Source organism: Callorhinus ursinus, unplaced genomic scaffold, assembly GCF_003265705.2.
Source record: "Callorhinus ursinus isolate GAN/ISIS: 27379988/994484 unplaced genomic scaffold, GSC_fseal_2.0 scaffold26, whole genome shotgun sequence".
Classification (NCBI taxonomy): Eukaryota; Metazoa; Chordata; class Mammalia; order Carnivora; family Otariidae; genus Callorhinus; species Callorhinus ursinus.
This window is the reverse complement of record NW_027397088.1, coordinates 15,615,824-15,642,274: the sequence shown is the minus strand read 5'-3', so window position 1 is coordinate 15,642,274 and position 26,451 is coordinate 15,615,824. Positions and strand designations below refer to the sequence as shown.

The window sequence follows — 26,451 nt, the reverse complement described above, 5'->3', positions numbered from 1 at the left end:
CCGCGCCCGAGGAGGGGAGAGACGGGTCACCTCTGACGGGGGCGGTCAGTTTAATGGTGCACACGTCTGCGCCCAGTCTGCCGGCCCACCCCCTCCATGCACACATTCCACCCCCACGCACAGCAGTGGGGTGGGGGTGGGGGGTCCGTGGCACATTTTCAATGTCATCCCTTTTTAATATCATAATCTGTGTCATTCAGCACTTGCTTTTTATTTATTTTTATTTGTTTTTTTGGCTGGGAGACCTGGGCAGCGATCCAGACAGACTGCAGAAATCTCGCTCCACAGGCTCCTCCTCCTCAAGCCCTCCCCTCCCTCCAATCCTGGCTACCAGGGCGCTTTTATTACTTCTGCGATGACCGCTGGGGCCACTGCCACCCTCCCCGCCCCCAGCACACTGACGGCCTTCCCCCACGCACATAAATTCATCTCATCTAATAACACAGACGCTGTTTCTCCTCATTGTTTCCGGAGGGTCTGTCACAGAACGGGCTCTGTGGCCTAGCAGCTGCTGGGGGGAAAGGGGGGGCGGGTTAAGACTCCAACAAGGCTGGCCAGCTCCCTGGCCCTGACGACTGGAGCGTGCATCTCCCCCTCATTTGTCATAAAGCTATTTGATTTTAAAAGTCAATTCTTTCAAGGCTTTTGAACTTCAGCTGGCAATTGTGATGTCGAAAACACATGCTCTGAACACCATCCCACACTGTACTCTTTATGCCTTTCCAATGGGGGGGGAGGGGGGAAGATGGCGTCATGCCATCAAAAGATCCCACGTGCTAAATTTAAAGTTTACCTCAGATTCATCCAAGGGAGCTGGGAAAAGAATGCCCCTTACTATTACTTTTAGTTAGTTGTTGTTTAACCAATGAATGAGCCCCTTCTCGGCTTTACACAGGTTGTTACTGAGACCTCACCAAACCCCTCAAAAGCTGATGCTAGCTTTGCTTATGGCATCTAGCTGACAGTCACCCAGGGCTGGTGATGATTATTCTTTTCATGAGGGCAGTCTCCTGTTGCCTAAATCACCAGGTCATATCTACCTGCCTTGCCTTTAAACAAATAATCAGGGGGTTGGTGTTGGTCCTTCCGGATTTCTACTTGCTCTCCACCAGCTTTAAAATCAGAATTACAGGCAGGGCCTTAGAGACCATCTAGCATAATCCCCCACTTTACAGATGTGCACACTGAGGCTTATGCAGGTATGGTTCTTAACCAAGATCAGAGCTAGCTCCTCATAAGGTTCTCAACCAAAGGTCATCCAAGAATGCCAAGGTATCCGGGGACCGAAACAACCTGATACAATTCCCCGTAGAAATCACAGGGATGGAAAATCCCTCTCGGATCCTATCCTGCCCCATATTTGAGCCCGCAGAGCAGACCCTCATTCAGTTCTCTCTAGTGCAGTATATTCCTATAATGTCGAACAACTGTTTGGCACGCATCCCACTGCAGCATAAGTCATACACAGTCAATTAAAGGACATTTAAGGGATGACTATTTGGCTTTTTTCCTCTTCTTTCTACTGGGACTAGTCTTTTGGCGCCCTCAGTAATCAAAAGCACCCAACAAAGAACTGGAAATATGGGATGGTGATTCTGAGAAAAGTAAGGAAGACAGCAAGAACCACCAAACCTAAAATGACTGGCCAGAAACCCAGTCTGACGGTCACATATGGATACTGGTCATCCTCAACGTCCCCAGCTCTGCTGTCTCCAAAGAGAGTGTACAGAGAGCCCTCAGCCCACCTGAGGGAAGCAGCAGCTGTTTTTTTTTTTTAAGATTTTATTTATTCATTTGAGAGAGAGAGAGAGAGAGAGAGTTAGCAAGAGCAGGAACACAAGCAGGGGGAGTGGGAGAGGGAGAAGCAGGCTTCCCGCTGAGCAGGGAGCCTGATGCGGGGCTCGATCCCAGGACCCCGGGATCATGACCCAAGCCGAAGGCAGACGCCTAACGACTGAGCCACACAGGCGTCCCTGCTTTATTTTTTTCTCTACTCTCTCTGACTTCACTTCCCATTGCCTGGAAAGTAACTGGGTATTTAAATTTAGAATGATAAGCCCTAACAGAGTGTTGGCCCTGACTCCTTTTACTTCCAAGACCATCATCAGGATCTGATCGCGCACTCCCACCCCCTAAAATACATGCTTAGTCCGGCCTGTGTGTTCACCCTGGCCAAAGAGCTGAAAACCTCTGGGCTGTAAACCTCATCAGGTTTTGGACTGTTCGGATAAAACACTGGTGCGTTTCCCAAAGTACCAGATACAGGGACTAACAGCAGCCTCCGGGGCACACGCGAGATAGAACCAAAAACTGCATCCTGTTTCTGAATAAAAATACAACTTTCAATACTGAAATTCTGAGCTTACAGAGGGTAGAGAGGCAGGGTGAGGCTCGCAAGGCCCGCGGCTTTGTTTCAAAGTGGTGTGACTGACAGCACCACCAGCTGAGTTTCAACATTCAAAGATGGGAGCGAGTTCCAAGTTCTGAGTGAGGACTCCCAAATGTCACCCACTTCAGTCTCCCTGTTTTCGTTTAGTGTAAAGAATACCTATAAACCCACAGCCAAACCCAGTTACTAAAGCATTATCTATATGCTTCTGCCTATCCCACTTCATTATTTTTTAAGTTAAGTGTATGTATTTGTGCTATGTTATTTCACTGGGCTTGATTATGAACTTCACAAAAAGGTACTGCTCTGGGGGAGCACCTGGGTGGCTCAGTGGGTTAAGCATCCAACACCTGGTACTGGCTCAGGTCATGATATCAGGGTTGTGGGATCTAGCCCTGCGTTGGGCTCAGGGCTCAATGCGGAGCGTCTTCAGATTCTCGGCCTCTTCCTCTCGCCGGCTCATGCAGGCACATGCTCCCGTGTGGTGCTCTCTCTCTCTCTCTCTCTCTCTCTCTCATAAATAAATTAAATAAATAATAAATAAATAAATAAAAAATAAATAAATAAATAAATAAATAAATAAATAAATAAATAAATAATTTTAAAGGTTATTGCTCTGTGTTAAGGCTCAGGGGATTTGTTTTACCCCCAACTCAACATGAAGTAACTAAGATCATCTATCCATGATTTTGCTTATTCTTTGCTCATTTTCATGGTTGTTCATCACACTCCATCACATTCCACTGTATGAATATTCCACACTTTATCTCCACCAAGGGCACCTAAGTATTGCCAGTTTGTTGCTATCACGAACCGCACTGCAAACTTCCTTCTGCTTGTCCCCTGGAAAGCATGCACTGCAGTTTCCCTGGGATACACACCTAGAAGTGGAACTGTTGGAAATTCTTAAATATGCAAAAACAAATTTACAAGTTAATGGCAAAATGGTTTCCAAAGCAGCATCAATGTTTGCATGTGCACCAGCAAGGCATCACTGTAATCTCTAAATGCTTAAATTTAAAGACCTATTTACCTAGGACTGTAGAGCACAAAGGTACTCCAAACTGCTACTTGTGAAGAGATCAGCATTTCAGGAAGGATCTCCCATCCTAAGAAATGCTAGGCAGCCAGCCGGCTACATGGCCACCCTCCACACCTAACGATCACCCAAACACCAGGATATCCAAGGACATATTTTGCTGCCGAGAGCTTCAGAACGGAGGACCCTACCTGCATGTACAACCATTTCATTACCTCTGAGTTGGGCCAACTCCAGCAGCCCACCAGCTGCACTTTGCATTTTAAAAATATATGACTGGGGTAAACCCCAATCCAGGCTGTGGATAAAATGTGAGAGAGCAATTCATTCGCACATCCTCATCAAATTTGGATATCTAATAGTGCTGTGCTGACTAATTAAAGAAGCTGCTTCATAAGCATTAAGACTTGTTTTATTCATGTATCCAATCAAGGAAGTCAGCTCATCTTGAGAGCTGGGACCTAACTCATAAAAGGAAAGACAAGCCTTACAAAATAAGAGCAAGTCACTGAATACTCCTTATCATCCATGATCTGCTTCCAAAAGCGCTTCAATTTCCCGCCACCTATGTAAGTTACTGCATACAAAAGGCGGTACCTTACCAATGCAACATCCCCCAAGAAAATACTCATTACAGAGGAGGAATAGGGTGGAGTGGTTACCATGTGTGAGAGGAGGGTGTACAAAGCTACAGAGTCTGAGAATTTCATATAGGAAATACAGGGTTTTGAGGATCACACTGCATTAGCCGTGTCCTCATAAAGACAGATGTGATTTGGGCTGAATTACACAATATTGATCAGATCACCTAAGTTACGATAAAAAGCCAATGCAGAAAACATGATCCACAGGGCTAATATTTGACTTTCAAAAAAAAATATTAAGCGTGGGCCCTTTACAACAGCCAACATAAGAATAAACATTACTTGTTAGCCTTCCATTTAAATAAAAGTTAATACACTGGCAATATACCAAGCAGAATTAGGTACACACAGAGCCTGGCTTGGACTCTTTCCAAGAGGGCTTGGTAATTCCTGAAGCAACAACAGCGTTCAACTCTGTAATTCGTGTGGCTAGCCCTACAGCCAATGTGACTTCAAGGCCATGCTGTACAATTATAAAATAATACCAATAATTACAAGAACACAGTAGGAAGATCGAGGCTGGGGGACTGTATATTAACTGGTGAAACTTGGTTGCTATGGATTTATCACTAATACCAATGAAACGGCACGACAATTAAATGAGGAAGTTCAAGAAGCTACTAGAAAGGACACTGTTCCATCACTTTGTTTTTTGGGGTTTTTTTTCCATTTAAAAAAAATGAATTGGTAAATATCTAGCACTAAGAACCTTGATGGTTCACAGTACACACAGCACCATTTGGGCAAGGCTGCTGCCTGGTTCTAAATCTAACTCTTCATCAAGTGTGTGAACTTCAGGGGAGAATCAGGGAAAGCCCTGTGTCTCTGTTAAATACACGTAAGGACCAACAATTGGTTAAATTAAGGCACTAAACTAATTATATACGTAAAAGGGTTAGTGATACATAGTGAGCACTTTATAAGGGCTACCTCAATGCCTTAATAAACTTTGGTGCTAATGAATTACAGAAATTTTATGTCAAATATATACTTTTAATTATTTGGTTGTAAAAAGACACAAGATAAAATATGCTTTGGCTTTCAATATATTTTTTAAATGATTTGGGTAATGGATTTATAAAAAGGTAAACACAGAAATGATACCAAGAAAGAGAAGATTTATTTTGAAAACATGACCCGCAGAAGTATCCAGTAAAATTCAACCAGAATTACAACATGGCCATTTGACCTACTTAATACTGAATAATGGAAAACTAGATTTGAGAAGAACTAAAAGAGCTGACTCAGATCAGAATCGTCAATCTTCTTCTCAAATCTGATTCTGACAAAACCCATACTCCCTTACGCTACTAGGTTGGGAACAAACTGAAAAAAATATTTCTCGAGAGCAAGTCGGTGATAGACGCCAATTTTTAAAAGTCTGTATTCAGCAAATTCGCTTCTAGAAAGTAATACTAGGATACGAATCAGAGAAACAAAGATGTACGTGCACAGATTTCAACACACTTTAACAATTCTGTTGCTCCTCTTACTGGTTCAAATTCTATCTGCACCCAGTTTAAAAAACGGGGCGCCTGGGTGGCTCAGTCAATGGAGCGTAGGACTCTTGATCTCAGGGTTACGAGTTCAAGCCCCACGTTAGGTGTAGAGACTACTTAAAATCTTTTTAAAAAAATAAAAGAGAATTTTTTACATCAGCTTCCTAAGCCATGCAACAGACCAACAAGCGCTTTGGTTTTCCAACCTGATGGCCCCCCACCCATGATGGTGCATAAAGGCACAGAGGCAGCTGGATCTGTGTATGGCAACTGACACGTTCTCTTAACTTGATCCCTCAAGCCTCTGACTCTGCACATGTTGTTCCCGCTTTTGGAATATTCTCTCTTCTCTGTTTAGAGACAGGTCAGCCATGAGGGATACCCACCACTTGCTCTGCAGGTGATACTTTCAAGGTAATACCCATAGTGACAAGCAACCATCAATCCAACTTTCAGGTTCTCTGAACAAGAGGATTTAGTCTTGGGTGGCTGGCTCAAGTTCGAGGAGCATGTGACTCTGGATCTCAGGGCCGTGAGTTCGAACCCCATGCTGGATGTGAAGATTACATAATTTTAAAAAAAGGAAGAAGATGATTTAGTCTTGCTCATCTAAACCCTCAAAACCTAGCACGCGCCTAGAAAAAATAGTTGAGACCCAATAAATACTGTTCAAAGAACAGGTTGCTCCTTGAGGCCATTTCAGGGTCTCCACAGCATGACATGCTCTTATGCTGGAGACCCACTTTCACAACTCCGAAGCATTCAAAGACACCCCTTTCTTCCTGAAGAGGGAAGAATTCTGTAACTCTTTGTGTTTAGAAGTATTTGGCTAGGAACACATCGTGTAATTTGTAATACACTGGTTTTTCAGCATTCGTTGATTTAAAAAGGTAAAAGGAAAAAAAAGAATTCCTAATTTTGGAGATTTTAAAGAGAACGAGTGGGGGTGCACGCGTGTACAGAGGGCAAGAGAGAATCTCCAGCAGACGCCCCAAAGAGCTCAGAGCCCAACTTAGGGCTCGATCTCATGATTCTGAGATTCTCTATTTCTAAACCAAAATCAAGAGTCAGACGCTTAACCAACTATGCCACTCAAGTGCCCCATGAATTCTTAGCCTAGAAAAAAGAGCTAACCTTCAAATTCTCAGGTGAAAAAAATTTTATGAACACTAACACTCAATAACCTTCACATCATGTTTTCTTGACATTTAATCCTTTCATTAATTTCCATGTTAAAAACCTTTGTTTTAGAGCCAATGATTTCTTCCTGTCTGTAATAAAACTGTTCTGGGTCTTCTCGAAGATTTGCCTTTTATACCCTGCTAACCTAGATAAATGCATTTTGTTACTACTGTGTTCAAAAAGCCAAAATTAACTATAATCCTTCCACCTTTATCACAAAGCAGAACTACATCACCTTCGTAACAATTCTGTGTGTATTCTTTGTGGTATTTTCCTTGAAGGTTTCATGTGCCATACCAACAACGAATGCTGAACACGGAACATAATTTAAGAAAAGACACTTATTTTATTTATCTCTTTGACAGAGAGACAGAGAGAGAAAGCACAAGTAGGCAGAGCGGCAGGCAGAGAGAGAGGGAGAAGCAGGCTCCCCGCTGAGCAGGGAGCCCGATTCAGAACTTGATCACAGGACCCTGGGGATCATGACCTGGGCTGAAGGCAGACGGAAGCTTAATGACTGAGCCACCCAGGCGCCCTGATAAGATACGTTTTATAAAGGAAAAAGAGGGGCACCTGGGTGGCTCAGTCATTAAACATCCGTCTGCCTTTGGCTCAGGTCATGATCTCAGGGTCCTGAGATCGAGCCCCACATTGGGAACCCTGCTCAATGGGGAGCCTGCTTCTCCCTTTCCCACTCCCTGTTTGTGTTCCCTCTCTCTGTCAAATAAATAAATCTTTTTAAAAAAAATTTTTTTAAAGGAAAACCAAAAATCACATTTTCCAACACTTAGCAACATGAGGAAAAGACTCACAATGTTTTAAATTGCAGAGATTCTACTGCATTAAATATTAAATGGGGTTTTAAAAATACAAGTGTATAGAAAGTAAACCAGAGAAAATAAAACAAGATAGTGATCCAAAAAAAAAAAAAAAAGTATTCTGTCCAGCAGCAAGCTTTCTAGCTTTCTGAGATGTCCACATTTTCTACAAAGAATAAATTACTTTAAAAACAAAGTGAGAAGGGGATCTTAACGATTATTCAAATGGTATCACAAGGGAAGTGGGTGCTTTTCCTGAATAGAACTAGTACTGATCACAAAAAGTACTTGATCACAGAAGTTATATAGGGCACATGGATGGATCATTCAGTTAAGCATGGGACTCTTGTATGAGCTCAGGTCATCAGTTCAAGCCCCATGTGGAGCCTACACAAAAAACTAAATTTTAAAACCCCAAACAAACAAAAACAAGTTATATGAAATGTGGACTCACACGGAGCTAACAAAAAACAAGGATCAAGTAAAGACAATGACAACTCTGAAGCCAGTAATACGTTGCTATATTGAAGTCGCGGATAATATGAATACCATGACATTAATACCATGGGCAAAAGTATTCTCAAATTGCCCCACATTTTAAAAGGCGGGTGAATAAACAGGCACTTGTTTTCACTTGATCGGCACTGCCTACATACACATCATTGATGAACTACACTGGCGATCCAGAAAGACCTCCTGCCAACAACAACAAAAAAAGACCGAGCTGGAGAACAAAAGCTCAGAACCACTATGCTCACCCTGTCTCTACAGCTACACTTGTTTATGCATTGTTTTGTTTTTTTTTTTTAATTAACTAAAACTAATCAGACCAGCCATGTATCAAGGACTCACGGACTCCTACGTGGCTAGGGGCTACCATATACGACAAAGCAGATACACAGCATTCCCCTCATTCTGGAAAGTTTGACATCTACAGATTTTTGGTGAGTGTAGTCTCAAGACCTTGTGACCACGTCTGTGGGCAGTGGTCCCTCTGTCTCTCTGTTGTCCCCTGCTAGAGCTCAGACCCAGTAAACAGGGCAAGTCAGACAGACGGGGACTCCTGTCCAGGCTGCAGGGTGAAAAGCGGAGGGGTGCCAATGGAGCAGCAAACTGACAAACCCCCATCAGTTCAGCCGCGGATGGCTCCTGGTGTCATCAGTCTAGCTTGAGATGTGGGGAGAAGGGAAAAGTGCAGGTTAGAACCCTTTACAAAAGGCCACAAGCCTACTCAGTAAACCAGAAACTATAGAAAAAGTTTGCAAAGCCATTACCCCCAAAAGTGGTTTTTATCATTGAGGATTTTAGGCAATCCTGATGTAGCTTGAGGGTAAAAGGCCAGCAATCACCAAATTAATACTCAGGAACAAAGTGCCACATGAAATATTTCAGTGAGACCCACATTCTGCTACCCTCGAGGCTGCAGGCACAAAGAAAGGTGTTAAATCCACACACAGAGGACTCTGGGTTCACTGCTTCTCTCTCTCTCTCTCTCTCTCTCTCTCTCTCTCACTCTCTCTCTCTCCAGAAATAAACCATCACCTTGAATTCATTCCTGTATGCAGGTGGAGGTGGAGGGACGGGGAAGGCCTCACACACCACAAGAGAGAATCGGTGGTCACAGAGGATGCCTGTCCTTCAGCTTCTCTGCTTTCTACTTCCCCCCCAATTCTGCAAAAGCATCCAAATGTTTCCTACCCCGACCATACCAGGTAGGATCTAGCAATTAGGAAGAACTTGAACAGGCCATAAACATCAGCAGATCACTCACCACTGAAACAAAACCAAATGGGACAAACGGAGGTCTCAAGTGTTCTATTTGTCGTAAGAAACCTGCTTGCAGTGATACCCAGTTACTCGTACAACTAGACCTCCAATGACATCAGTGCTCATTACAACATATTACAACATACCAATTTTTTTGGTGCATCCAATATTGCTTTAAGTGGCCAGAATCCAGGAATTGTGGTTTAATGATCTGACAGACTGCAATGTGAATGGTTATATAACATAGCCTCCATCACTTCTAAAAAGCTGCTGCAAATACAGAAGCCCTAGAATTGTCTTTCCTTGACCCGAACCTGAAGTTGCACTGCCATGCCGATGGACTCCCACAGTCCCTTTCTCTTTCTGCCTGCCTCCCGGCCTCCCCCCTGCAACCCGGCTGCCACAGATCCATCTTCTTCAACATACCACGTGCCCGCTCAGAAACCTCAGAAACACCCCAGTCAAGAGCTCTGTGCCCCATTAGGGGCACCCCACATACACAAACCTACCTCCTGCCATTGCTATACAGGCTTTCCCAATACTGCTGAGGAATGACCTACTGGGGAACACTAAATAGGGTTCATCTCCTTCTCGCTCGGCCAGAGTTTGTGCTCTCCGAGTCCTAGGCTGAGGTCTAATGCTAGGAGGACGGCATCCAGACCCAGGGAATGGGGCAAACAGATTTTAATACAGTCCCTGAAGTGTGCTGTTTTATGACACACAGCTACAGCTTTTATGGGAAGTAGTTAGGTAATGTGTATCTAGAACCTCAATCACAATTACCCTTTGAATGCTTGCTTCCTGCCAGATGCTAAGGACTTTAAATAAATCATCTCCTTAATCCTAAGAATATCGCCACTGAGAAAGAAATTATTACTCCATTTACAGAGCCAGGAAACAAGGAACAAGAGCCAAACAGGATGGCCAAGTCATGTGTGTTGGCGTTCTCCCTTGGTGGGACCGTGAGGCCAGCCTTTCAGGGATGACAGCATGACCCTCCCTGCCGATTTCCGCGAGTGGAGATGGAGGGCAGCGGCCTAACAGGGCTGGAGCTCGCAGGAGGCTGCACACACAAGCAGTTTTCCCCCCGTAAGCTTCTAGATCATCTGCACTCCCAGCTCCACGGCCCTGAGCTCAGGCCACTGCAACTACGCCTGTCTTCCGTGTCCTAGTGCACCCAAGAGGTGTGGTTTGGGTTGACAGAAGAGTCCTTCCTTGGGGACGTACAGAATATAGATGTTCTGAGCTCTCTGCTCCCGCCCCCTGCCCCAACAGCCCTTTCCTCATACAGAGCTTGCTGCTGGAGCTGGCTTACTTTTCACAAAGGAGCTAAGAAATTGGAGGAGAAGGTCTGAGCAGCGCGGAGGGCCAGGATCCTCCCATCCACTACCAAGAGCAGCCACTTGATGGCAATCTTAACCTATTCCCTTGGAATTCTTCCATCAAGAGCGACCCTGCCAGGGTGGGAGCAAGAAGAATGGGCTGCAGAATGTGGACAGTGCTAGAAAAAGGCCCCTTTGCGTGGCGTGAGGAGGCAGGCGCAGGGGTGTGGAAGGATGGATGAAGAAATGACGCTGACACTCTGCCCTGGGTTACTCTCATGTCCACAGACCTCTCTGGGGGCCTGGGTGGCAGTGAGGGTACAGCTTCTGCAATCAGACAAGGAAGTCAGAGGTTTCTCAGGCCCTGTGACACATTCACATTGGGCTCTCCATCTACAGATTGAAGTGTGAGGCAGCTTCTGATCTCAGCACCTTGTCCCCTGAAATCACGGGGAAAAAGCCAAAAAAAAAAAGGAAGAAAAATTTAAAAAGGAAACTTTCCTTTGCGGTGCTAACACCTGTTGAATAAATCAGCCCAACACTTGTCTTATTTAAACTGTAAAAGACGGCGAAAAAAATAAAAGTCATGTGCATCTATCTGCCAGAGAGAAGGCTGGGGTGGGTGGATGGAATACACTGTAAACTACATTCACTACTTCTATTTTCAGTGGCGGGAAGATTAACATTACAAGATGGGGGGGGGGCAGGATTATCAGAAAACTGCCCATGTCTCAGCATGGATAAGGATTCGTAGCCCCCACAGAGTCCAGCCCGGCCCTTTGTGATGGCTTCGTAACTCTTGGCTTCTCAATTTATAAGAAGAGTTCAGGCAGAGAGTGGAGAGTTTGCCAATATTTTCCTCTGAGGGATTCAGAAATGCCAGCTGAGAGCCTTCCAGCTCACCCTTTAAAACTCTGTAACACTTTCCAACTGAGTAAACTGGAAAGGCCCTTTTCAAATAACACTAGTCTCAAGTTGGGTAAACTGCTGAGTGAGGACAGGGTAAAAAGCCGCTCTGGTCCAGGCTAAGCAATTTGCAATGCAGATCCCTCCAGAAATTACCAGGCCTCCTGCATGCCAAGCCAATCAACGTGCACAATTTCCACTGGGGTGTCACCTACCCTACTCATGTCTGGAGAGGATTCGCTGACCTTCTAGCATCACCCTAGATGACAAGGTCCAACTTGTCAAAAGCGGGGATTCAAAAAAAAACGCCTTCATAAATAACCCAAGCCCATCAGGGCAAAGCTATCAGAATTAAGACAGGTAAGTGTTTCCAAGGGGAGACCTTGAGCTGCCTTCATGCATCGGAAGGCAACAGAAATCGTTCAAAGCCATTGGAAAACTGGAAGGAAACTGCCACTTGAGGCAACACCAAGAGCTAGCAGGGGAGTCTCAAGCACAGATGTCTTTCCCAGTCACCAGGACCAGCTGTCACACCCATGATCAGGAGGCCCACCTGCCAATGGGAAACATGGAGTCAGTGAAGGAACTGACCCAGAAGCCACTGGAGGGGCAGGTGACACAGTAAGAGCCGCCCCTCCCCCATGTGCAGAGCTGAAATCATCAGCTCCAAAGCAGGAACAAACCAAGAGCACTAGTGAAAGGTCAGGGAACGGGAGACGGGAGGAACGGGGTCCTGGGCACCGGGCATGAGGAGCTCTGAAGCCCCAGAAAGGAGCCTCAAGCTCTCCTTGCAAGACAGACACAGCCTGACAGGCTGGGCTGACACTGGTTATAAAATAGTTCATGATTCCCTCAAGGACCGCGAACCTCCACGTATGAATACCTGTACAGCTTTAGGATCTTTCAGAAAGAAATCATGAGGAAGCTAGTTTGGGGACTCTGCAGAAGCCCCCTAAAGACTAAAGAGAAAGCTACAAGAATAGAGAAGATTTGGCAGCAGGTGAGCTTAAGTAACAAATAGTAAATTAAGGGATTTAATGGACTGTAGGGTAATTTCCCAAAAGCATACCCAGTTATCACCATTCTGGCTTTAAAGATACGCCATACAGGACACTAAACATTTAATGGGCTCAAGTAGTAACAGGTTATTTCCAAAAGCGAGGTGAAAGGCCCTCTAGATTTGGGGGAAATGGGTGCGAAGAAGTTCACAAGCAAAGCAAAACTGCACTAGGGCCATCGTGGTAGGTCAGCTAGTAATTAGAGCTCCGTAAATCTATCACAGAACTCAAATCGTGGCACGGTGCAGACGGCCTATTTCCAGGTAGGAGGAGGTGGGGGACGTTACCATTTATGAGAGTAGACACAGATACACTCTCCATGCCTGAACAGTCTGGGGACCCCACAGGCTCTTCCCTTCCTGTACAAGTTGAGAAGTAAAACTGGTTGGAAAGCCTTGCCCTAAATTACACTCACAGCATATAAAAATAAATTGAATTCGTGTATAAAATACAAATAAAATGAATGTGTGTTAAAACAAACAGGATCCTTCAACCTCAAATAATGCCATGATTTTTCCCACATTGACAACAGAAACATCCCTCCAGGGCCATCCCGATTCCCACACCCTTCCCGACCCCCGGGACCTTTGCAATAACCCTGTTGGCCTCTTCCTTAGGTCTCTTGGCCTACAGCAGCTCCCCAGCTCAGGAGTCTTGTTTCAATCCCCACTGAAGTATGGGATGTAGATAAACCCAAGAGGTCTCAAAAAAGCAGGCACACAATAAATAAAAACCCAAGCTTAATTCCACCCACTCGGGAAAAACACTAACTTCTCCAAGGTCAAACAAGTTCATAGGGGTTCCTGGCATACCAGGAAATCGTCCTAGTACCCACATAAACACAAAAGGAAACACGTCGCAGATGAGCAAGGAAATTAACTTAATCTAAAATTAAAATGGGATAAAATTGTCCCCATCTCAGAGCCCTACCCAAGTGCTAGTATTGGTAGTAGTAGTACTGTTTGCCCCTATGTTGAAGGCCCCAAAACCCAATGTGACCGTATTTGGACAGAGCTTGCAAGGAGGTGAGAAAAGTAAATGAGGTCATAATGGGGGGAAAGGGAGGGGTGACCGACAATAATCTGCTAGGGCCAGTGTCCTCCTAAGAAGAGGAAGAGCCACCCATGCACTCTCTCCCCCACGCTCAGCCTAGTGAGGATATGGCCGGGAAGCCATTTCTCACCAGGAACAGGACTCCAGGACCTCCAGCCTCCAGAACAAGGAGAAATGTATTTCTGTTGTTTAAACCACCCCACCCAGTCTATGGTATTTTCTTACGGCAGCATGAGCTGACTAATACACAGACGTTCACCACAGCTGTAAGAAAATGAACAGAAATTAGCAATCTGACCATGCTGGGCTCCCCCCCACCCCCTGCACCTGCCATGTGTTTGCATCCTCCCAGCCATGGGGCAGCTCACGGCTGTGGACAAAGAATCACTCATATCAGCAGCAAAGGGGTATGCCCTAGGGACGCCTCTTTAGCTTGCCTTTGGGGAAAAGCCACATCTGGACTGCCAGTTCCGAGAAACCTCTTGAATTCTTGAACCAAGGCTGCGACTTCTGAACACTCACAGAAGAGGGGACACCGAGCAGGAGGAGAGACAGAGCTGTTCGAAAGCCCATTAGATCTGGACTTGCACTCAGCTCAGAACGAAAAGATGAAACACCAGTTCAAGACAGAGAATCTGGCTCCAAGAATGCACCGCTGAAATGGTGGTCATTCGTGGCCATGTCCAATTGTGGGGGTCTTATTCATGCCTCCCTAAAGCCAGGGCTCCTAAGAGCTGCATACTGGACACACAGGAGCTGAGCCACTGGCTTTGAGACCCCTTCAAGTCTCAAAAGACACTCTCATGCATCTGGTACATTCTGGGAAAACACCACAAACCCATGTATCATCATAAAAGGTCAGGAAAAAAAAAAAAAGTCAAAAGACAGCCATGGTGACAAACCCCAAAATGACCATACACTTTCATTTGGAGCAACATTTCTGGGCTGATGGAAAAGTCCTAGAGGACTTGTCACATGGGTATAGGAGCATTTGCACATCCACCGTATTGTACAATTATGAGGTATGATTTCACAGAGCGTACCTCAATCTAAAGGGGGGGGGGAGAAGGAGGAGGTTAAGATCTGAGTCAGGAGTCCTGGGGTCAAATCCTGATTAGACCGCTTCGTTATGCAGCCTTGTGTAAGCTGCTTAACATCTGAGACCCACGACACAAACCCACAAAATTAAGATAGTAACAGATTACGATAATGTTACAAGATTAGAAGGAGTAACTTATTTCTTAAAAAGCCCAATCTTAATTTAAACTACCAAGCAATGTATCCTGTACCCGAACAGGCAATCTACAAATAGGGTTAAGAAAAGGTACAGGGTAGGGGCACCTGGGTGGCTCAGTTGGTTAAGCATCGGACTCTGGTTTCAGCTCAGGTCATGATCTCAGGGTTGTGAGATGGAGTCCCATGTCACGCTCCACGCTTAGCAGAGAGTCTGCCTGGGACACTCTCTCCCTCTGCCCCTTCCTCCTGTGCACATGCTCTCGCTCTCAAATAAATTAATCTTTAAGAAAATAAAATGTACAGGGTGATCTAATTCCAAGAATCTTTATGATGTTAAGACTTAGAAATTTATCACAATTATGAATAAGGAAAACAGCATAGGCTGTAACACTCCAGGCTGTGTGCATTTCTGAAATAAAACCACAGGTGCGACACTCAACCCCTGAACAGAGAGAAGTGTGTCCACAGCACGGCAGAGGGTGCTGGAGGGGGGTCGGGGCACGGGGGGCAGGGCAGCAGCCGGTGGGCAGAGAGATGTCTGCACACTGCTTCACACAACAACACATGCCCTACAGAGCACCCAGGAGTCCACTCAACCTGGATGAAGCTTTTCTCTCGTGGACTTTCAATCTACTGTGGGGAGAGAACTCAGAATTAGTGAACAACAAGAATACAATGTCAGGAGGTGAGAAATTCTATGCAGAGAAATATTACAAGATAAAAAGTGAAAGGATAACAGACCAAGGAACCACTTTTGATAGGATGCTCAAGGATGCTCCAGCTCAAACCTCCAGGTTTGAGCAGGAACCCAAAATACAGGCAGGGTTGAAGCATGCAGTTATTTAAAGGGAAAGAGTTGTAAACAGAAGGGTCAGAAAGCACAAAAGTTCTGGGTGCCAGGGTGGCTCAGGGTGTTGAGCATCTGACTCTTGATTTTGGCTCAGGTCATGATCTCGGGATCCTGGGATCCGGCCCCGGGTCGGGACGTGCACCGAGCAGAGCCTGCATGAGATTCTCTCTGCCTCTCCTCCTGCTCACACTCTCAAAAAAATAACAATATATTTTTTTTTTAAAAGCAAAAAAATTGGGGCACCTGGGTGGCTCAGTCGGTTAAGCATCTGACTCCTGTTTTCAGCTCAGGTTCTGATCTCAGGGTCTTGGGACTGAGCCTGGCCTCGGACTCCCTGCTCAGTGGGGATTCTGGTATGGATTCACTCTTCCTCCCTCTGCCCCTCCCCCCACTCGTATTCTCTCCTCTTTCTCAAATAAGTAAAATCTTCAAAAAACACACATGCGCGCGCGCACACGCACACACACATATATTCTGGTACGCCTGGAAAAACAAGGAGGCCAAACTAGGGGAGGCAGGGGTGAGGAGACCTGACACTGTGGCCACATCAAGTGGTCTGGGTAAGGATGCTCAGCTATCATGCTAAGAGGCAGGGAGACACTGCAGGAACAGAGCATGCACTAATCTGCATTTACAAAGGACTGTTCTGACTGCTGCCTGGAGGGGGGGGGGTGGAGAATGGAAACGGAGATGACAGAGCATCAGGGGTCCCAGCCCAAGCAAGAGGTTTCCGACCAGTGACAGTAGTGCAAATTCAGACTCGGGAAGATGTGAATTTAGAACAAACAGATTTTGCTAAAGGATGGAATGCAGGAATGCAAGGTATGGAAAAATCAGAGTAGTACAGATCACTCCAAGGTTCAGGCCAAAGCATCTAGAAAAACAGAACTGGCATTTATGGACAATGGGAAGACGGGCAGAGCAGAGGAGACATGGTGGAGACGGTTGGCTTTGGAACAGTTCATGTTCACGAGGCCTTCCAAGGCTAGTAAGCAAGTGCAGTTCAGGACAGTTTCGATCATGTCAAATGCTGCCAAAGGGGCAAATAAGGCAACACTGGCTGGAACCTTGGTTTGGCAATCAAGGTCATTAATGAAGCCTTAATCGTGGCCTGATTCTAGGGGTTCAAAGGAGAATGAAAGGGGAAAGGATATTAACATGAATATAAATAGAGGAGACAGCCTGTGTAGACATTTTCTTTCAAGGAGCATTGCAGTAAAAAGAGACATGAACAGCAGGAGGGAGATACAAGATCAGTAGAGGGAGTATTTTATTATGAGAGTAACTACAACATGTTTTGTTTACTGATGGCAATCATCTAGGAAAGAAGTAAACAGTGAAGAGGGGTAAGTTCCAGAGTGATTTCCCTGTAGAGATGAGAAAAGGTGATCACAGCAGATTTCCATCCTCTCGCCCTCAGGACCTTCAATGCTGGGCTTTTCTAAGAACTGTGACAGGCAGGAGAGAGCATGTGCTCTCCCTCCCTCCCTCCCTCCCCCCCCCTTGCGAGTGAGCGAGCGAGCGCGCACGCGCACACACACACACCCTTACCTGCCGTAGGCCCCTCCTCTTACACCAGCCCAGATTTCACATGGATGAGGAGGACAGAGCTAACAGAGGAAGTGGGCTGAGAGAGCTGGAGGGCAGGGGGCCTCAAGCACAAAGTGACAAGAAAGAAGAAGAACAGAGTTCCGTTTTATTACTCACAAAAGCACCTGTGTTCTAAAGACACAATCAAGTATCAACTAAATGGAAGCACTATCAAAAAACGCCCCGAGTGCATCACTAGGTCCTGGATGGACCACATGAAAGCTACATGGAAAGACATCAAGCCTTTTCAATGCGACCATTTTCCAGGATAAAATGTAGCTTTGTTGTTTGTTTGGTTTGTTTTTTTTTATAATAAATTTAAGTCGCTTTCAGGGAAGTGTATTACCCTTCATCTCACCCAGCTTTTTTCACATGGTGTGTTGTCTCACACATGGGGGGTGGGGGGGTACGGACAGAAGGAAGAAGAGTCTCTGAGGCTGGAGTGTTCCAGAAACCCAAACCTGCGGCAGCTGCTCGGTGCCCACAGCTTGCAGAGGACACAGGACACTGACACATCAGCAGCTCCATCTGGGCAAAGCGGTGGGGTAAGCCACTTTCTCCAGGAGGAAACAAACAAAAACCCAAAAAATGGTCTTCCCTGTTGAAGTAGGAGCCATCTCTAGAACAGCTAGACATGAACAATTTAGGCCCAAAGCAGAAGGGAGAGGGGGGCCCCCTTAGCTGTCAGAAGGCAACCATACGACCATGACCGTCTTTTCCAATATAGCCACGTACATAAAATTCCATTGGTGGGACGATGTGCTCCGACTTTTCATTTGGACTCACACAAGGCGTCTTTATTTTATGTAGTAAACAATGAACCTGCAGGAGTTGGGACCAAGTTTCATTTCACAATCAACCCATCAGGAATCTTTAAGATTTTCAAGGAGTCGAAGATCCTATTCCTTAGTAGAAAGAAGGGGGAGGGGGGTTCCCTGTATCTGCACCTCCAACTTTGGCCCTTCGCTACAAATTGGCAGTGGTTTCCAGAAAGTCCCATCCCCCACCAGCGCGCCGCCAGGACCGGTGGCCCTAGGACGACTGGCCAACCTGGTGGCTCAACAACAGCATTAAAAATACAAATCTCTACTTCTCGGTGAAGAAATAAAACGAATGCCTGTGTGTGCCTGTCACAGGCCTAAGGAGGGTAAGCGGGCAGAAGGACTGCCATCTTGGGATTCCCTCGATCGATGACAAGCTCCACTAAAGCCTGGAAACATGCCCACATTCGTACTCACACGACACCGCCCCCCGCCCCGCTTCCGAGGTCTCCTTCCCCAGTGAAGGATCACACATTATCTCCTTCAAAAGAAACCCCTATTAGAAAAAGTGTACTCCTACAAATTATTTCTGGAATCCTATCTTTACAGAGCATTCCAAAATTACTTCTGCTTATCGAAGAGGTGGCTGAAAGCAAGGGAGTGCTGGTGCAGAAAGCCAAGGCTGCCAAGGACTACTGGTGCAGGCAAACGCCTAATCCACGCTGGTGTATCACTTCCTCATCTACAAAGTGGTCTGTTCTGAAGATTAAAAACGAGTGAAATGCGGATCGAGCGCTAGTCAGTCAGTACTGAGTGCTCAGTACAGACTGGCCTATCACAACTACCACAAGGTTCCAAGAAAAATGATCCGGGGTCCCTTAAATCTACTCAAGGCTCTTTGGCTGACCAGAGGCCTTGCTTGATCTCAGATGACATTTACAGGAAGCAAATGAAACTCCAAATACAGCTAATAGCTCCCCTCTCTTACTGTGTAATTATGTGTACTCATTTGTGTCGCATGTTATTATTTAAATGTCCCTAATTTCAGCCCCAGCAGGCCAAGGGCCCTCAAAGAGTGGCCTCAGCCTCAGCCTCTGCCAGCCCTTCCCAAAGCTTTTGTCCAATTTCTTACAGGCAGAAGAAATGGCATTCTCTACAGCAGGAAGCAGAGAGAAGGCTCTCACAATCAGCAAAACTCAGGAGTGCCGCCTTACCCATGCTCGGCCATAACCAACAAGCCATAATGAGGGTTTCAATCCCCCCACAGGCCATCCGCGGGCCTGTTCAAGATTCACATCTGCTACCTCTACCAGAAAACCCCCCCCAACAAAACAAAACAAAACACAACCCCATTCCCTGTCACTTTAGAACTACGAAAGCAAGATCAATGGCCAACAATGGATTTTGTGACATAAACTATGAGGTCTCCCTACCATCTTACATCTGGTTGGGTTATTACTATGACAGGAGACCCACGGAAATGGGGCGGCAGAGCTGAGCCACTCAGATACAAGCTGCCGCCTTCCGTGTGTGGTTCACAGACTCCACACCCACCCACCCTGCCTCACACAGAGGGAAGGCCAAGGAGGGGCTGCTTCGTCATCCTCGCAAGCCAAGGATTTAGCGGAAGTGACGGCAATTCATTCTCAAAATTCTCAAATTAGATAAAAAGTTACATCAGGCACCTTCTCTTGTCAACGCCAAGCATTATTTGACGACGGAATTTTCCCCAGGAAACGCTAGCACGACCAATAACTCAGAAAAGTGATGGAGCTGGGGGGAATGTCCAAGCGCCTTGTTTTCAATACTACTGCTCCTGCAAAGATGTGGTGTAATTTTCACCCCTTCTGCCCCCTTAAATAAGTGCTAGATTCAAAGTTGCAGGGCGTGAGCTATAATTCCAGTTCTGCTGGAAGACAGCAGTGTGACCTTGGGGAAGTCACTACCACACAGAGCACTCACAAAGCCCCGCAAGGACACTGTATTCAGCTTACAGATGAACACACCAGGGGCCTCAGAGGCAGGTCACTACCAAGGTCCCCAAGCTGCAAAGCATAAGGGGGGCAGGGGGGCCCACAGGGGCAGCAGGTACCCACCCCAACTCTGGGCACGGGCGCCCACTCTGATCCCTGTCTGGTCAGTTTCCTTCCCCATGTCCTAGGAGCAAGGGCTCTGTACTGGGACAGCTTCAAATCTCGACCACCAGACAGATTTCTGTGACCATTAACACTGCACCAATGGATTTCAATGTTTACAAGGGAACCTCAGGAGGTTCTGTGACTAACCGAAACAAACAAAACAAAAAATCAAAACATTTCACCTTGCAGGGCTGTGAAAACCGCTCTCCCCACACTAACCTATCTTCATGTGGCCCACGGTGAAGAGCCCCAAGATAAGGGCGCTGTGATATGCAGCTCAGGACAAGGTGCTTCTGTGTAGTGTGGAATGAGGATTACGAAGTATCCGTTAAACAAGGGACATCTATATAGGCACACACACACAGCACTGCATGCAATCCTCCCCCTCCCAACTTCAGCTGCACACAAAGTCTGGGGTGCTCCACCGCCTTCCGCTTTCTCTGGACCATGCACCCTAAGAGCACATCGCTGAGGTTTGGGGGCCTACAGAGAAGGAGTTCTTCCCCAGTGAACAATGCCAGTTTCCCAATCTCTCCAGTAGGCCCCAAATGAGAAAGCACACTTTAACCTGTTAGCGGCCTCTAAGAAAATTATTCTTAAAACCAGAAGTGTTTACTCAGAAGTTCTTTGGAAATCCGCGATACAGAATGACAGACACGTGGGCTTGGACTGCTGGCTGCAGGGACACCGACAGGAACCAGAAATGGGCATATTCACGGCAATCCCACCACCAAGAGAGAGGCGCCCTGGTGTCGCCATATTGAAAACTAGACAGGAAAACGACAAGCCAGTCTTTATCAGCATGAAATACAAACTACTGCAACAAAAACCCCCTTTTCTTTATGAAATTGGTACACAAATTCTTTAAAGTCTTCAACAACCCCCAACAGAGCGGCCTTTGCCAGTTTTCTTAGAATTCCTTCCTGGGCATTGTCAAGCCCTTGACGAGGCCAATTAAAAACGAGAGCTACCCTTGGTCGACGAGGCCGGCAGTGCCTATGAGACCTCTTGAAGGGCTTTAGTTTTTGTTCTTTTACCTAAATCCCACCTTTATTTAATGCTGGACACCTGGCTAACTTGTCCTGAAAACGGTTTTTTCCTCTCAGATGGGTGGGTTTGTTTTTTTTTTCCGCTAAAAGATTCCAAATCCACTAAAGGCCTTCCTGCTCCTGCATAGCAGAATGCCTTATCATGACAGTAGAATCTAAACCCCCCAGCCGCCCCTGCTCTACTGTAACCTTCAGGATGCAGTGAGACTCTCCCCCATCACGCCCCCCTCAAACACGTAAAGCCAGACACTACGTTCAACGTGAAGCAAGGACACCAAGAACAATCACGTCACACAGGGATCCAGATTCTAGACTTGTGGCAACAGATTCTACTAATTTTGCTTCTATGTATGTGGAAGATTTTATATATATATTATCGGGGGGGGGGGCGCTTTCCCATATACATGTGGACTCAGACTTCCAGAAGCTTCTTGTTTTAAGTCACCCAGAACCAGAAGAAGAGAGGGACAGGCCTTGGGTGGGTGGCAGGGCAAACCTGGTGGAGTTCAGGGAGGGCGTCCCTGGACACCCGGCCAAGGCTCGATGCGGGTCCCGCCTGTAGGCACTAGTCCCAACAAGAGGCTCCCCCAGACAACCCACCTTACAACGAAGCCAACAGGAAGGACAGTGGATGCCCGAGGTGAACCTGCCCCTCTGGACCCTGGCAAGCTCTCAAGTACCCCCACGTGTCCCAACTCTATCGGCCCACGACCAGAGCAGAGACTCGAAAAAAAGAACCACCACCTCTCCCATCATCTCTCCTTGCTCCAAGCCAAGTACAAACCAGAACATGGTCTATTCATTCACATTTATCGAGGATTCTAAAGGACTAACGAGGGCGAGGGAGACTGTGGAATGCCATCACAGCCACATCCCCTGCACTAAAACACAGACTGTAACATGTTCTGAAATGGTTTCCACTGGGTGATTTCAGGCCCGTCCTCCTAAAGAGACAGCGGAATAAACCCCGAGAAGAGCAAGCTTCCTTCCAGGCTGCAAGGAGACTTCTCATAACCATACGGCTAGGCTCCCAAATGCACAGGAATTCTAGGCCACCATCTACCTGCTGCCATGTAACCACCTGCCCAGCCTCATCGGCAAGGAAGGAAGCACGTCTTTAGGCTGCTGAGCTGAGCCAGAGAGCAAAAGGGCAGCAAGCACCCCGAAGACTCAAGCTACTTCCTACACAAACAGGGAGAAAGAACCAGGAACTCCAGGGTGCAGCAAGATCTAAGGAGAAAGAGATCCACAGAAAAACCTGTAAGGCAGACTCTACCTTCAACCCAGGACCTAGTAGAAATCGGATCACAGCCCCTGTCTTATCTGTAGGGAACAGACTAATTAAGGCACCTTGCCAATTATATTACACATCACATATAAAGAAGCATGAAAATGAATCCATAAACTCAGTAGGATGTCCAAAATAGCTGCCATCAGGGGCCTAGCCTGAGAAGCACAAGCCGCCCGAAACACATCCAATTCAGAAACAAGCTCCAAAGATACCATCCGAGTCCAACAGAAGAGGCAACTCACCATTCACTGTTTTCAGGCTCCCAGCAATGCCTTCCCCGTGTTGCCTCTTCTGGGCATTCTTGAACTCCTTCAGAGACAAATAAAGGACTTTACGTACCACCCTTTCTTCTGACCATGGAATCCCATCACTGTCATCCTGGAGAAACAGAAGAAAGGGAGAAGGGAAATCACTTTAAAAAAAAAAAAAAAGGCAAGTAAACATTAAGTGTTCGAATAAACTTAAAAAAAAAAAAAAATTCAAACAAGCATCATGCGACCGAGACCCAGCTCCGGAGGCCAGAATTTCATCATGTGGTGATGGTTCAAGCACTGACCCTAGCAAAAAGCTCACTCCCGGACTGTAAAAGGGCGTGCAAGGAAAAGCACCACCTCAATTCCTTTACAAACCCTGAGCCCAAATACCCTCATTAACCAGTAACACTGCAGTTTCCTATTCCGGGCAAAATTTAGAAAGAGGCACACAAGCAGAGGGCTCAGGAACCAACGTCCTGGACTTTCGCTGAACAATGCCAGAAGGTGTCCTGCCTTACAAACAGGTGCCGGGCTCCTCAAAAAAGGCTCCTGTTGTCATGGGGAGGGGGGGTTTGCCCTCAAAGAATTTACCATTCGGTCAGAAGAAACGAAATTGGATCTGTACTGACCCCTCACTCACGGAAAGGAGTCTTAATCAAGAAAGAGACAGAGCACTGTGGAAAAAAAGACCATGAATCCTGGTGGGCAAGGGTAGGAAGATGGGGAGAGAAGGGGTGATTTAAAGGGGGAGGAAAAAAAAAGAAAAGAAAAATACACACAGGTTAATAACAGGTCTTGAAGGTCTAATGTGCGCGGCTCCCTTATGTCTGTGTTATCAGCAGCACTGCAAGCTTCTGAGAGAGGCACTGAACAAATGAAGGCCAGGTTGGGCGGCTGGGGGTTGGGGAAGTCCAAAGAGCCCCAAGCCCCTCCCAGCCACTCCAGCAGAACTGCAGAAAGACAGAGGGGAGGCCAGGAACAGCAAGGGCAGGAAGGGAGAGAGCCCCCCCCCCACCCCTCCCCAGCAGGGAGGTAAGAACAGGAGCCAAGTCTGGAAACGTGGAGATGGTGGGGGATCAGGGATGTGCGCAGAGGTGATTGTTTTAGGGAACCAGCGAGGTGTGTGTAAGGTGTGAAGTGTTGCTTCACACACAGCCCAGGACAGTCGCAACAGGTTCTCGCCTATGGATACCTGCCTACTGTCCACGAATCCAAAAAGTCCGTATGTTCACACACTCACTGCAAGACTTAAGCATTTCAGAACCGTTCACCTTAGAAGGATCGGAGCTTCTCAGATACTTGGGGCCTTAGGAGAATAAGGAGAACATTAATATCCTGGGTAAACACAGGAGGGGGTGGGGGTGGGTGTTCAGGTTCCTTTTGCTCAAACAGGAGTACTTTCCCCACAAGAGCCAGGCCGGTGCTGTGGTCCTGATGCCAGACAGAACTGGTTCTTCCTCTCTGCTACCCGCAGGTCCCCGGAAACCTCAACAGGACTAGGTTAGGGGGCTAGAGGAACTGAGCTCGTTCCCTGTGCTCACATCCCTAAATTCTGCATAAACACAAACTACATCCTAGAAATCCAACCACACGGAGACTCTAAAGCCCTAAATAACCTGAAGCAACTTGGGTTAAGCTGCTGGGATTCTTCCAGAAGGAGAGCGCTCTACCATCTTCTGTAATAAGGGGGAAGAGAGCCCTGGGAAAGAAGAGCTAGGATTTCCACCTCCCCCCCGCCCCGAACCCGACATCCTTCCACTCCTGCAGACCTGCCAAGCTGAGATTTCCTGTTGGCTCCTGAGGAGGAAAGGCACCTCCTGTCTTCCTGGGGGCGCGCCCCAAAGAGGCAAGAGAGGTCTACAGGCCAGGGTTGGCGGGTCAAGGTTCAAATCCAAAGGCTGAAAAGAAGTCAGCTAACTGCCTCCAGCAGACGGGACGAGCACACGGGGTTTCTGAACTGCTACCGTGTACAAGTCACTCTCTACCCTCCAATCACATGGTTCACCAACAGAAAAAGGAAGCCCTCTGACCAGACCCCAACTGAGGAGGCTGAATAACCAATCAGAGGACGTATCCACACAGCACACAAAAGGCACAAAGAAGGGGGATTCACTGCATCTGCATGATAAGCACTGGCTCCTCCTGGCGTTAAAGACAGTGAGGCTGAAACCCCAGCTTTTCTCAGCATCCAGGAAAGAATGCTCTTTCATATGGGGACCAGATTCCTATTCTCATCCTTGAAAGCTGATGGGATTATAAACTATTATTCCATACATACCCAGCGTTTATAAATTAGAAGACCCCAAAATAGCTTTCAATGTAAAGTTCCTGCAATGATGTACTGCGTCATGTTTAGACTGGTGCCTCCATTCTGACTTCCGGCCTCCATTCAAGAGAGTCCTACCCCTACGACTAAGGTCCCATTAAAACATAAACCATGTGAGTTGAAACTGCCTGCAAAGGAAGACGCATTTTAGGTTCGCTTACTGACAAGCAGCTTCACGAAACCTATAAAGTACTTTAAATACAAGAGAACCAAATCCATGACCGAGATTATGGGGCTTCAAATTCTAGATATTAAAAAACAAACTTTTTTTTTTTTTTTTTTTTTTGAAACACAAGAGCTCTTTTCGATAACGTACAGTGCTGGTCAAGCCTTGTTCCCTCCCTTGATGTTGATGCAAGACACAAAGTAGTAGGTAATAAGGGGACTCTGTTCTGTTTCCAAAAGCTCAATAGGTGGGTAATAATTCTGAAACTAAAATTTAAGCTGCTTTTCACAGATCAAGATGAATCACCCTACACTACACTAGGAGGCCTGCACTCCTCCTCCCTAGTGGAATGCCAGATGCAGAAAGCAGAAGTGTGCCTGCACCCCACAAAGTGGTAACACAGGGCTAGCCACGGGAGGTCTGCAAGAAGGTACCTCAGGTCTGACACGTACTCCGCTGTAGCCTGAACTGTCGTTCAGAACAGCCAAGGGCTGAGAGCTCCAAGAAAAGCCCAGAAAGAACTATTATTAGAGGTCAGGCAACTCAAAATGCAAACACCTGAGAGTTTATTACCTTTTATTTCCCCCTCTTCAATAGCAGTCTCATCTTTTTATAAAAGATTTATTTGAGAGAGAGAGAGAGAGAGAACATGCAAGAGAGAACACAAGCAGGGGGAGGGGAAGAGGGAGAAGCACACTCCTCACTGAGCAGGGAGACCGGTAACGGGGCTCGATTTCAGGACCCCAGGATCATGACCTGAACCAAAGGCAGGCACTTAACCGACTGAGCCACCCAGGCGCCCCTAACAGTGGTCTCATTTAACCAACCATTTAAACAATGTCTGCATGGGGCCAGGAAATCCTGTTCACCACTGGTATCCCAGCACTTAGAGCATGCACAGAGTAAGAGCTCAACAGATATTTCAGGAAAAACAAACAGAGACTCAAGTTCAAGCTCACTCTTCCCACTACTTTTCCCCACATTTGGCTTGCCGGTCCCTAACCTTACAAACACCCAGGGTGTTTTAAGTGGAGTGCAGTGCCGGAAATCCTACAGTTTCCTTAACTCAAGCCACCGCTGCCCCCCATAAAACACTCCCCACAGTGATAATCC

The 26,451-nt window shown here is 46.6% G+C and overlaps 1 protein-coding gene across 1 annotated transcript in view; it reads right to left on the bottom strand.

The window, feature by feature from the left end:
* The window catches only part of JARID2 (jumonji and AT-rich interaction domain containing 2), a 250,040-nt gene that overhangs the window by 111,214 nt on the left and 112,375 nt on the right, over positions 1-26,451 (bottom strand). Inside the window, 1 exon segment of the mRNA XM_025891071.2 lies at positions 22,835-22,970. Coding sequence (XP_025746856.1) covers positions 22,835-22,970 — 136 coding nt within the window.